This window comes from Columba livia, chromosome 1 (assembly GCF_036013475.1).
Source record: "Columba livia isolate bColLiv1 breed racing homer chromosome 1, bColLiv1.pat.W.v2, whole genome shotgun sequence".
Taxonomy (NCBI): Eukaryota; Metazoa; Chordata; class Aves; order Columbiformes; family Columbidae; genus Columba; species Columba livia.
In genome coordinates, this window is record NC_088602.1 from 78,188,699 (window position 1) to 78,202,746 (window position 14,048).

At 39.8% G+C, this 14,048-nt stretch overlaps 1 protein-coding gene across 1 annotated transcript in view; it reads right to left on the reverse strand.

Moving 5' to 3' along the window:
• Window positions 1-13,844, reverse strand: part of LOC110365431 (RNA-binding protein 25-like) — a 67,017-nt gene extending 53,173 nt beyond the window's left edge. Inside the window, exons 1-2 of the mRNA XM_065048938.1 lie at window positions 13,752-13,844; window positions 585-11,342 (exon numbers count right to left, since the gene is read on the reverse strand). Of these exons, the coding sequence (XP_064905010.1) occupies window positions 10,344-11,342; window positions 13,752-13,844 (1,092 nt within the window). The 3' untranslated portion in view covers window positions 585-10,343. The remainder of the gene's footprint in view (window positions 1-584; window positions 11,343-13,751) is intronic.
• Window positions 13,845-14,048: the final 204 nt, after the last annotated feature.

Here is a 14,048-nt window from a genome sequence, read left to right on the forward strand (position 1 = left end):
TGAGCCAATAAGTATTCCATTAAAAAAAAAGAAGAGGAGCGAGGGACATGGGACAAAGGGATAGATTTTTTTAAAAACATACATACAAGGAAAGGACACACCTACTGATAGAAGAAAGACCAACCTATCCAATTTCTATTTGTCCACAATAATCTTAATTTCATGCAGAGTAATTAAAAATGCTTATTTCCAGTCAAGACAAAACATATTAGAAGGAACATTACCAAAGTAGATATAAATTAAACACACTTTAAAAGAAATTTTCAAGAGGCTCATAAGGGCCCCATCTAGTTTCCTCTGAAATCATTAGGATTCTTGCCATAGTTTTTTTTTTTTTTTTTAATGGGACATTAGGAAAGAGCTTCTCTTGAGGGAAAATATATATATATATACACACATAAATGTTTTTCCACCAATTTATGACTCTTACAATTATGCAAGTGGAAACAAAATTTTGTTGTCAGTACTTGTCCTGCCTTAACTCAGATATTATACAACAATAATAGTAAGAAACTACCAAACACTGATTAAACTGGTTTTTCACATTTTAAGGACAGCACATTTTAAGGACAGTACATGCTCACATTGCATTTCAGGAAGAAAGTCTTTTTGAACGTAACTCACTCTGTGTCCCAAAAAAAAAGCCACCAACTCTTGATTGATACTTAAATGGCATCCACACCATCACTTATACTAACAGCAGTTCTACCACCACCTCAGCCTTTGCTTACTTTAATGAAAGATGGTGGGCAGGGTGTCACAAAGTCAGCAGTTATTCACCACAGCTGACCACCTGCAATTGTTTGATTGCACTCAGCTGTGGACCCTGACATGAGTTGGGAGAGGGGCTGCTCAGTCAGCTTTTGACTCCACTAAGACAGCAAGGGCTGAGGGTGAGCTTGGTGTGAACATGGTTGGCCTTTGTACTTCATCCTACCTCTGAAATATTCCACTACAAGCCTTTTTCCAGCTGTACCTGGCTCTCTAGTTCCCCATCTGTCTGCTGCAAGTTCTTGTCAGCCAGCTCTGCCTGCTCTCCTGCCTGTGGTGCCCTGCCATAGGAAAGGCACTGGCCTGTGTGGGTCAGCATGAGTTAAACAGGGTATTGATACCATTGCCTTCAGGAAATGTATTTAAATTTCAGTGTAAGACCCAGATAACTATCAGCTAATGTTGAAGTGCCCCCACAAATATTTACTTATTTCAGCTTTTTCAGTAGTTTCAATTATCACATGTGCTTTTGAGTTCAGAATTATTTAGATTAATAGTGGCATTGCTATAGGTGTATATATCTATTCCCTATTATGGCCCCTATACTTGTTAGCAGTATTATTATTTTTTTTTAACCACTGAAATTGAGCGGAGTATAAAATGTTGGCAGTGACAAAAATGAAAAATAGAATTCTTCCCCTTCTTAAATGTAACCATTACCTTTATCAAGAGAAAAGTAAAGTGTTTTAGACAGATGTGTGACATTGAGACTGATGTGATCTTGAAATTTATCAAAATTTTGGAAAATTGATCACAAACTGCTATAATGTATCATGGTGACAGTTGGATTTATTATAGAGAAAACAAAACCACAACATGCACAAAATTTCCTAGAAAACTCCTCTTCTCCTCCCTTTGTCTTACTCTTTTCTCCCACCACAACTACAACTCTACATTCAGAATGAGTGTAACTATAATAGCACGATATAAACCCTCACATTGTACTGTATAATCTTTCTAAAAACTATTTTTCCCATAAACAGATTGTAAGATACATTTCATACATCATTTTCTTAATCTAAGTGATATCTTGGTCCACAAAGAAATCAATTAAATAGAAGAGATATGTAATTTTCAGTACTCAATTTACTTTATCTTAAATAAAATATTTTTATTATGCACAGAGAACTGTAACTTACACATAAACATGGTATACTTTCATATTCCATTGTATATATGTATCTCAAGACATCTAGAAGGGACTCTGTAATTGCCTGCATATGCCTCAACCTAATATAATTTTTTCCTGTTTGAAACTAAGAGAAAAAAAAAAATCTAACTTTTAAATTGAAAATCTTTGAAGCCCAAAATGGACAGACATGCACTCTTTCGAAAGCATTTAAGTAGACTGTACACTCAGCTCAGCTTTCCTTTTATTTTTTGCTTGATGGGCTTGTCTACACATGAAGGGATAATGGGGAGGTATATCATTCACAGTGAGCTGCAGCTCAGGAACTGCTGCATATTTAATGTTAGGCTGCAGCCATGGCCACACAGCCAGCTGGCTCACATCTGCAGTGCAAATAATTGCTTCCATATTTGTGGAGATTTGTCTGATATTAAACATTACATGACCATACTCCATATTCCTTTTCCCCCTACCAAACCATTAGCACTGCAGAATTTCACCTGCTGTACACTGCAAATCACAGCAACAAACAAACAAACCAGATATTTACCAGTTCCCCTGATTCCTCCCTTGCCATGCCATAATCCATCTCCTCCTCCTGCACTGGCAATACCCCTACCCAGACCAGCCACTCAAGTAGAAATGCTGTTGTGTGCCACATTTGTTCTTCCCAACACAAGGGCATTTGGAGGTATATTTGATACTTTGCCAGGGCCCAGGGCAGCTGCAGAACACCAGCCTGGCAAAGTCATGCCAGAGCCTGGTCACAGAGCAGGGACTGACCTGTCTGCAGCCACAACAAGGGCACAAGGCACAAACACAGCTAGAAGAAGGTTCCTTGGGATAATTTCTCCCAAAGCCGCTGCCTAAAGTTCAGAGCTGGCTGCAGATAGCCAGCTAAGCCACTCTGCTTGGAAACATTCAGCAGAACACAAAGATTCATCCATCAAACAGGGTAGTAGAAGTTAGAAAATATAAGGAGATGTCAGCATGGGACATATGTAATGAGAGCATCATTATTGTCCATGGTAAGTAGACTGGTGAAAAAAACTGGCCTTTCTTAATTAAACAAAAGGGGGTTAAATTAATCCAGTCAACATGGGCCTTTCCAGATCAACCAGTAGGTTAGAAAATGTGTGAGCTCAGAGGATGAAGGACTACTGTACAAAGGACATGATTACAGATATCATTAATTGCCTCGGTGTATTTTTAGGAATCCCTTTTTGTGCAGACTCACCAGTTTCCTAGAGATTGACATACCTTATCATCTATACTGACAAGACCTTCTTAATGGAAACACATCTCTCTTATCAAAGGATCTGCCCCCATCATATTCGTAGGCTAACGATTAATGACAACTAGGATGGCATTTTGCTGTAAAAGCAGCCACATGCTTTTGAATGAGCAAGGGAACCCTTGTGCTCACACTCTGCTGCTGTTCCTGAAATTCTGGGAAGAACCTGTCCTAAATGTGCAGGATAATATTTTCCATTAGGTTTGTTTTGAGAGCGTAGCGAAGGTGTGGATATTATGCTTGTTATTCCGGGAGAAATTACCTATCCGATGCTATCCTGACTGATAACGACTTTTATTGGACAACTGGATATTCAACAGAATGGTTTAACTGTCAGCAAACCAATTACATTTGTCTGAAGTGAAGCTGATGCTCTTCCAAAACCAGGTTAGTGCTTGCTGAGCATGTTGTCTATGACACACAACCTGTAAGCATGAAGCAGCAGCACTCTGTGGCTGGAAAGGACGGCCTCAGTCAGGCTTACAAAGAGAGAAGCAGCCAACAGTCAACCTTCTCGAAAATTAGTTGCGAGGGACACATCTAGCTCTTACTAGATTTGTGTTTTACTTGCTAGATAAAGACTTGGCTTTTAAATTAAATAATCCAATTTCCAGCTGTATGTGCTTTTTCTTGTACTTTGTATAATTTTTCATGTATATTTCACAGGCAGTCTATACAACACAACAAGAATATTGCAAGGGGGTTTTGTTTTGTTTTTCAAAATGTCAAGGAAAGTTCTCTCCTACTGTTTTGGATAAGAATATTTTCTTTTTACTCCTATTTTAGAGCTTTGTCCACTGAACAAGGAGGAAAATTAAATATGAGTTGACATACAGGACAGGATTAGCAATTGCACTGTACAGAAGTCCTACTATGAAAATACTATATTCTAAAAATAAAATGGTGCTTTGTTTTTGCAACGGCATAAAGTGCCTAACTAATTTTATTATTGAAATGTAAAATACACAAAAGTGCATATGCACAAACTCAAAAATGAAATTAAAGCTGTGCAAGAGTACTGTGTGACAGTTTATTCACTCAAGCAAATCTCTGTAAAAGAGGAAAAGTTTGTCTACAGTCACACAATGTCATAGTCTCCTGCAACGGCTCAGCCTGTAGCAAAAAACACAGCTGGGTAGGAGGACTGAAGCAAGATTCATGGGCCACGGCTCTTGATGTCTTCACAAAATCATTAGCAGAAACACAGGAATTTTTGACTTTAGGAAGTTGTGGCTTTTGGAGTGCTAAAACCCTGTTTCTCACAGGTTTAATAAAAGTTGTTCTGGACCCTGTTGTCCCTCAAACTAACCTCGGGGTGCCTCCATGACAGAAGTGGTAGTCTCCCCAAGTAGAGCTCCTTAGGCTGTCCAGGGACAGAAGAGTAATTATATACAGCTGCTATCCCATGAAAGAAAAGACGCATGAGGAAGAGACGTGACAGAGCACTTTCTCCTATAAAGCTTCTGCCTTCTCTACCCATCTGCTGTCATGGCACATCCCAGGCTCAAATATGCAGCTGTGTATTCACCAGCTCTCCAGCAAGTGAGACTCTCATATGCACACACAGTCCTGTCCCATCTCCACATAAAAGGAGTTCTGTCCGTTTTGTTCCCATAACCAGCCTTCTTCCCTCCCTCCCTCTCTCCCTCCCTTCCTTCCTTCCTTCCTTCCTTCCTTCCTTCCTTCCTTCCTTCCTTCCTTCCTTCCTTCCTTCCTTCCTTCCTTCCTTCCTTCCTTCCTTCCTTCCTTCCTTCCTTCCTTCCTTCCTTCCTTCCTTCCTTCCTTCCTTCCTTCCTCTCTTCTTTCCCATGGAGACAGGTGGACAGAAACTTCACTGCTGGTTTCTCAGCCCTTCAATTTCTTAACTCAAAGAAATCTAGCTAAGTCTTGGTCTTCTTTCTATTTGACTTCTGGGAACTGGTCAGTTTTTCCTCATCTCTTCTCTCCCTCAAATATTGCCCACTCAGATGCAGATCACATGGAAGATAGCTCAATAATAAACAACAGTGGTTCATTGCTTCATTTTTCAGAGAGTCAAAGCCATCATTTTGTCATAGATTCTCAGAGAATCAGAGAATCATAGAATCATTGAATAATTTCAGTTGGAAGAGACCCTCAGGATCATCGAGTCCAGCCATAACCTAACTCTAGCACTAAACCATGTCCCTAAGAACCTCAACTAAACACCTTTTAAACACCTCCAGGGATGGTGACTCCACCTCTTCTCTGAGCAGCCTGTTCCAATGCCTGACAACCCTTTCTGTGAAGAATTTTTTCCTAATATCCAACCTAAACCTTTCCTGGCACAACTTGAGGCCATTTCCTCTCATCCTATCACTTGCTACTCAGGAGAAGAGGCCAACAGCCTCCATGCTACAACCTCCTGTCAAGTAGTTGCAGACAGCAATAAAGTCTCCCCTCAGCCTCCTTTTCTCTAGGCTAAACAGCCCCAGTTCCTTCAGCTGCTCTTCATCAGACTTGTGCTCCAGACCCCTCAACAGCTTTGTTGCCCTCCTCTGCACTCTCTCTGGTATTTCAATGTCCTTCTTATGATGAGGGGCTCAAAACCGAACACAGGATTTGAGGTAGGGCCTTACCAGTGCTGAGTACAGTGGTATAATAACTTCCCTAGTCCTGCTGGCCACACTATTTCTGATACAAGCCAGGATGCTGCTGGCCTTTATGGCCCCCTTGGCACACTGCTGGCTCATATTCAACCGGCTGTCAATCAACACCCCCAGGGCCTTTTCTGCCAGGCAGCTTTCCAGCCACTCTTTCCCAAACTTGTAGCGCTGCCTGGGGTTGCTGTGACCCAAGTGCAGGACCTGGCACTTGGCCTTGTTGAACCTCATACAATTGGCCTCAGCCCAATGATCCAGCTGGTCCAGACCCCTCTGTATGGCCTTCCTACCCTCCAGCAGATCAACACTCCCACACAATTTGGTGTCATCTGCAAACTTACTAAGGGTGCACTCAATCCCTTCATCCATATCACAGAACTGGTCCCAGTACTGAGCCCTGGGGAACACCACTTGTGGCCAGCCATCCCAGTTCTTTATCCATCACAGCATACACCCACCCAAGCCACGAGCTGCCAGCTTCTCCAGGAGAATGTTGTGGAATATAGTGTCAAAGGCTTTATGGAAGTCTAAGTACACAACATCCACAACCTTCCCCTCATCTACTAGGTGGGTCACCTTGTCATAGAAGCAGATCAGGTAGGTCAGACAGGACCTGCCTTTCATAAAACATTTCATGGAAACATTCTCAGTGCAAGCATTTAAACCCAAGCTAGCCCATGGTTCTTGTCCTGTACCCTCACACTCTCCAACACAGATGCCTGAAGGTAGCTTAGAGAGATCCCATCCACTCTGTCTCATTTCCAGCGTGCCTGAGGATCCACTGCCCTTGACTGTCTATATGGATGCAGTAAGATTGAGGAAATAGTGACTGTCTCTTACAGATAATGGGTCTATTGATACATGAATGTTCAGCATTGGGTTGTGGGAGAAGCAGAACCAATTATCAGGTCAATTGGCATTTATATCTGCACTTCTGCAAGCATCACTTTTCAAGAAGAAATGAGAATAGGGAACAGATGAAGTTTCTTTAGGAAAGCTAGGTTGAACTCAGAACTGTATATATTGCGTCATTCACCAGAATGGTGACATTTGGCATAAGTAGAAAGGCGAAACTCCCTGTTGTGGGCTGGATGACAAGGCATCTATGCTTGGTGCAATTTGGCTTTAATAAACTGCTTTTCCTATCTTTCTATTTTATACCCCCTGCAGACATACACAAAGTTCACTGTGAAATAAATGGAGTTTTGAAATGATTGCTGACGATGTCTTCATACTGATATGTATTTTCATGGAATTATTCCACAAAATCTTTTTTCTTCCTTAGAGTTCATTGCCTTAGAGCAATACTAAGTTTTGTCAAAGGGCAAAAATGAGATGCCTTTGTACAGTTGTAATGTTCTAATCTACATATGATTAAAAGCTCAAGGAAATACCTTGCACGTTACCTCACAGATATTTTGAAAAGCACTTCGTAACATGCTATAATATTTGAAGTCCCAAAAAAAGGGGGTTTAGAAACCTGTTTCTTTTCAACCTTTTCAAGTTTCTATTGTCTGCTCAGGTTTCTGTTGCAAGAGGCCCTCCTTCTTCATGCATTGCTCCTCCCTCTCGGAGCTGTCATCTGCAGCTAACTTGCTGCTCTTCTACGATCTGGACCCCAGCACTGGTGTCACAGTACCAAAGACTGCCCAGCTCTTCCTACTGCTGGAAACAAACACAGAATGTACCATAGATAGAGGTGCTTCTTTGCATCCTTGCAAGCTGAATTCTCAGACTCTTGCTTTTCACCTGAAGCTAATGGAGAACCTAAGGGTGATGGCCAGCACAGGGGACACATGTGCATGCAGATACCAGCCCCCACTCACACACAGGTAACAAATATTTCTGTTGTAGAGTTTTCTCAATCCTTATCTCACCAGAAATAGGAAATTCAAGGCTCTCAATGAGATGGTTTTACTGTCCCTGCATCTGAGTCTAGCTGAAAATAGACTGATCCTGGTTCAGTTTAGAGAGAAGATAGATAAGCAAGAAGGAGAAAAAGACTGGCTGTCATAGTGGGAGACAAACCAGTGTGCAGTAACAGTGTAGGGATGCCAAAATATTAGATAGAATAGACCAAATTTGTTCATTATTAACTCCATGCTAACTAATTAACTACACTTTGAAATAGAAGTATGGAACAAACAAATTGTACCTTGGCAATGCAACTCACCTCACTATGGTCATTTCAGAAATGTCACTCAGAACCAACTTCCTTTCTATCACCCTTTATATAATCCCTCCGTTTTTCACCGAAGAAATTAAAGCATACCAACAAACCTGTGCAAGTAAGAAAGTCTTGACAATGTCCTATTAACTTTATAGAAACAGATTCATTATCTGTGAAAACAAGTAAAAGTTTCCCTTATGAACAGGAAGAACCTTCCCATTTATTTCATAGAAACACAGAATACCAAGTTGGAAGGGACCACAAGGATCACCTGGGCCAACCTCTCTTGGCAGAAGCACAGTCTAGACAAGATGACCCAGTACCCTGTCCAGCTGCGTCTTAAAAGTGTCCAAGAATCCACCACTTCCCTGGGGAGTTTATTCCCATGGCTGATTGTTCTTATTGTGAAAAATTTATCTCTTGTGTCCAATCAGAATCTCTACAGAAGTAACTTGTAACCATTACCCAGCATCTTCTCCATGTGGCTCCTTGTAAAAAGGGAGCCTCTATCTTTGTAGCCACCCTTTAAAACCTGGATCATGGTGATAAGGTCTACCCTAAGCCTTCTTTTCTCAAGGCTGAACAAGTCCAGTTCTCCCAGCCTCTCCTCCTATGGCAGCTTCCCAGTACTTTGATCATCTTTGTGGCCCTTCTCTGGATTCTCTCCAGCCTGTCCACATCTTTTTTGTATAGTGGGGACAAAAACTGAGCACAGTATTCCAGGTGTGACTTGACAAGTGCTGAGTAGAGTGGTATAATGACTTCTTTATTTCTGCTGGTAGATGTCCTTGGTGCAACCCAGCATACAGTTGGCTTTGTTTGTCACAGCAGCACACTGTTCACTCATACTGAGCTTACTGTCCACCTGGAGCCCCAGGTCCATTTTCAGAGAACTGCTCCTCAGGTGGGTAGATCCCAGCCTGTGCTGCATGTCTGGATTATGTTTTCCCAGGTGCACGACCTTACACTTGCCTTTGTTGAACTTCATAAGGTTCCTGTTAGCCCACTCCTCCAGCCTATCCAGGTCTTTCTGCAGAGTGGTTTTCCCTTCCAAAGTATCCACTTCCCCACTTGATTTGGGGAAGCAAACTTCATCAGGGTATACTTGATGCCATCATCAAGGACACTTATGAAGATGTTAAACAGTGTTGGGCCCAATATTGATCCCTGCGGGACCCCACTTGTAACAGGTTGCCAATTTGAAAAAGATCCATTTACTGCCAGCCTCTGGGTGAGGCCTGTCAGCCAGTTCCCCACCCCTCACACAGGCCGCTTGTCTAGATCATAGTGCAACAGTTTGTTTAAATCAGCCTGACTACACTGAAGTCCAAAGAAAGCAAGGAATAACCGAGTGTACCCAATCCAGCTCACAGAAGCATATAAAAGTTGCTCCTGCACTTGATTCAATGGGGTATAACCATGTGAACACATATGAATACCAAGACAAAGGAAAAAAATATAATTGCTCCACTAGGCTTTCCATCCATGCATTGATTTACCTGCTCTTGATTCTAACTTATATTTGCTAAATTTTAATTAACCTAAAGTCATACTAATGAAATACTGTAACAAGCTAATTATAAACAGGTCCAGAAAGATCCTGTTCACCACTTATGTTATTTCCAAAGGCAAGACCCTAAAAATGCCTCAGCTAACATTCCCATGACTTTTACTCTGACTGACAGTAGATTTCCATACTTGGGATGAAATGAACAGGTCACACCTCTGCGCTGGTATTTTAGGTTGTCTGTAGACCCAGCAAAGTATTAGTAAAATCAGTTGGAACGTTTACATTTTTTTTGTTAAGGATGTGACAGGCAGAAGCATTTTATGCTTTAATGAGGTTATGAGATCTTGAAACTCCGGATCTCATGCTATGTGGGAACCTGCACTATTTGGCCTCAAAGCCTTTGTGTTCACAGTGCCTCATGCCAAAACCATCAGCTAGTGTCAGATCTGACTATCAGAAGTAACCCAGCCCCCTCCTCAGCCCTCAGAAAGGGTCACAGTAGAAAACTAAGCTGTCCCAAGACACATTCAGCAATGGAGTGTCCTTAATCCAGCTATTTCACTTTCTTCCCTGATAGAAAGATTATCTAATTTTTAACTTTAAGGTTTCTTACTGAAAATCAGTCCATTACTTTTTGCCACATATGCCACGAAGATCGGGAGCAGATAATTCTTTTCCTCTGTGCATTAGATATAAGCATACTTAAAGATTAATCTCGTGTTTCTCATCGGACTCCTCTTTTTTAAACTATATAGTTTTACCCTGCAAATCAAGTAATTCAGAATTCTTAATCTTCCTTTTTCTGTTCCAGACACTCTTCAACCAGTCTTGAAGAGCAGTGTCCAACACTAAACACAGTAATCCAGCTGTGGATCTTCCTGTTCTGTAAGATACATGTATTTTATAAACCAAACCTGCTGATACAGCCTGTTATATCTTTTCTTGATTTGCAACAGCATAATGATTTTTACTTCTGGTTGTATTCTCAACAACTTGCAGGTCCTTTTCCATGGACAAGCTACCTGGCTGTTCCCCTGCCTGCCTTTGTGTGGACAATTATTCCTACCTAAATTTTGCACCTTGCAATTGTCCCTACTGAAGCAGTTCATACTTTTCTTTCTTTCTTTCTTTCTTTCCTTCTTTCTTTCTTTCCTTCTTTCTTTCTTTCTTTCTTTCTTTCTTTCTTTCTTTCTTTCTTTCTTTCTTTCTTTCTTTCTTTCTTTCTTTCTTTCTTTCTTTCTTTCTTTCTTTCTTTCTTTCTTTCTTTCTTTCTTTCTTTCTTTCCTTCTTTCTTTCTTTCTTTCTTTCTTTCTTTCTTTCTTTCTTTCTTTCTTTCTTTCTTTCTTTCTTTCTTTCTTTCTTTCTTTCTTTCTTTCTTTCTTTCTTTCTTTCTTTCTTTCTTTCTTTCTTTCTTTCTTTCTCTCTTTCTCTCTTTCTTTCTTTCTCTCTTTCTCTCTTTCTCTCTTTCTCTCTCTCTTTTTTTCTCTCTTTCTCTCTTTCTCATTCTCCCTTTCTCTCTTTCTCTCTTTCTTTCTCTCTTTCTTTCTCTCTTTCTTTCTTTCTTTCTTTCTTTCTTTCTTTCTTTCTTTCTCTCTTTCTCTCTTTCTTTCTTTCTCTCTTTCTCTCTTTCTCTCTTTCTCTCTCTTTTTTTCTCTCTTTCTCTCTTTCTCATTCTCCCTTTCTCTCTTTCTCTCTTTCTTTCTCTCTTTCTTTCTCTCTTTCTCTCTTTCTCTCTTTCTCTCTCTCTCTCTCTTTCTCTCTTTCTCTCTTTCTTTCTCTCTCTTTCTCTCTCTCTCTTTCTCTCTTTCTTTCTCTCTTTCTTTCTTCCCCTTTTTTTTTTTTTTTTCCTAGGTCATATTTTTAATTTATCAAAATAATTCTGAGCTCCAAGCCTCTGTCTTCCACCACTCTGGCATTACCTCCCTATCTGGAGCTGGATAGGCAACTGCAGAAGTATTCTTGAAACAACCTTCCAAGTAGTGGCTTTCCAAGTAGTTTGTTTTCACCTTTTAATTTACACCCCATTTCCCTAGTTTGTTGTGAGGACATCACATGAAATACTAGCAAAGCCTTCTTTAAAGTCAGGATACATAGCATCTACTATTGCTCTTTCTGTTACAGAAAGTAGGCAAATTTCAGAATGGAAAACTCTGTTTACTGTTCTCTGTTTTACTACTGTCTTCTAAGTGCCTGCACATATTATTTAAATCTTTTAGTGATAGGTAAAAGAGTTTTTTCCAAAGTTTTTATACTTTTCCATGGCAATTAGGCTTAGGAAGAGACTTTACCTACTGTTGTGGGCATAGTCAAAGATGGGAATCAACAGTGGGATCTTCCAAATTCCCCTTCTATTAAAATCTTCAGTACAGTACAAGCTCCCTAAGGCAGCAATTTCTAAAGATGTTAAGATTAGATCTTCTCACAAATGGTTAAAAAAATTGAAACTGTATCAGCCAAGCAGAAGGGAAATCAACGACAGCCAAACTTATGCATGTTATGTAAAGACCTTTTATAGAGGAGAAGAGATTATGTAGCAGATCTTATTCCCCGCTTTCAGAACTACAGTGCTAAGGGACAAAAACTATCCTTGGAGTTGGGGGTGGTAGTCTTCCACTCCTACTTCTGCTTTTTTCTGTGCCTCCTGGTAAGTCATTTAACCTTTTTCTGCTGTAGATCTTCTGCCTATATGGTAGACATAATGATGCTCACTATCCTTTTTTAAATGTGCTTTACCAGCATCAAAGATGAAAAGTGTTCCTTAAGTGCTAAGGTGTTATTTAAAAATTACTTTCCCTGGGCAGGGGAAAGTTAACTCTTAGAAAACAGAGTGGGGAAAAAAAAAAAAAAAGATAGCTTCCTATACAATGATGGTAATGTGCATGGAAACTGGAAGAAGTTTCAGAATTCATTGTTCTGCTGGTTGATAAAGGAAAATTAACATGTAAGGTATGCTTTTGAATCCTCTTTCATTTCACCAGCTGTCCCATGCAACCTTTAATTGCTCAGAAGAAATAAGCACATAAGGACCATAAGGACCATAAGGACAAGTGCATTATTGGTTGAAAAAAAAAATGTACCATCAAGTTCTGCTGTACCATACTCCCTTCCTCCACAATCATTAATTTGAAATCAACACGTTTCATCTCATTTTTCTTAAGAAAATTTTTCACCATAAACTTGAGTTAAGTGTAGGTTTTGTCTAGACCTTGATAACAGAAGATAAACTGTCATGGCACGAAACAGCAAGCAGTACCCACATCTAATGGGGTCCTATGGAAGAAAGCAGAACAGCCTAAGAAATTTTACCTGTAAAAATTAAACTTTTCCAAGAAACCATGTGAATAATAAATTTTTTAAAATGTCTCTACAGTAGTAAGTCAGTTACATATATTTTAAGACTTCTTGTGAAAGAACATTTGAAAAAAAGAGGAAAGAGAAGAAACAAGAAAATTACTATTGATGATCCTTGAACAAACCTGTCTTTCAACATAACTTACTCAAAATATTTGATTTTATTTTATTTACACTTGTAGCATCCCCTTGACTTGAACACCATCAGAGTATGCCATCCTACCACATCCATTCACATTTCTTGAAAATGTGAAGTAGCTGCTGAAACAGGAAAATAAAGCTTGAAATTTGAAGTGGAGGTTTTCCTAGTGAGCTTCAGAAGTGCCCAACAGATGCTGGGGGGTGGTCTTCCACTAAAGAATTTGTCAAAGCTATATAATTAAGTGGTAACATTTGTAAATCCCATTTGCTAGAGTGTCACCAAGTTCAAATCAGTAATGAAAGTGTTCTTTGAGCACTTAACAGATGATGTAGACAGACCCATTTCCACATGCTTGCATTTCTAATGTACTTCAAAGAGGAGAGTCTTCTGCTAGCATATGGCCTGTATAAGGCATTTGGTGTTCTGGAGTGCTAACCTGTGGGATAAGAAGCAACCCTGTATGGAGGAGGCGGTCTCCATCTGAAATGCAAAAAGCTAGCATTATGTTTGTGTATCCTCATCAGAGCCTTCATATTTATTCTTTCTTTCTTTCTTAATTTTCTTTATTGGCATATACTGTGGATTACACATTCCAGTGCTATTCTTAGCTTTGCCATAATAGTCAGCAAGAGGAAGTCTATTTCTCATGTTTCATTCTTTCACACTTTCTTCTTTTATTCTGTTAAACTCTCCATTATTCCCCTGCAATATGATAATCTATCTCCTTTTAAACATGCTCACTTCTGCTATCCCTTTCACTCACCATGCACATACACTCATTAACAATCGTTTTCTTCAACCTATCCACCAATTTTGAAGAGAGGCCACTGTGATGGGTGATTACATCCTTCTCCATTTCTTTTTTAACTCAAGAATTTGTCTCAATATTTGTCTCCCAATTGTGTTTTTTGTTTGTTTGTTTGTTTTTGACAATGCAGTATATTAGCCACTTTGGATTCAAGACCATTTTCTTGCTATTTCTCACTATTATGTTGTAGAGTCTGGACTATATCAGCCAAACTACCTTTGAAATCCATTTCCATCTGAGAAGATTCCAGAT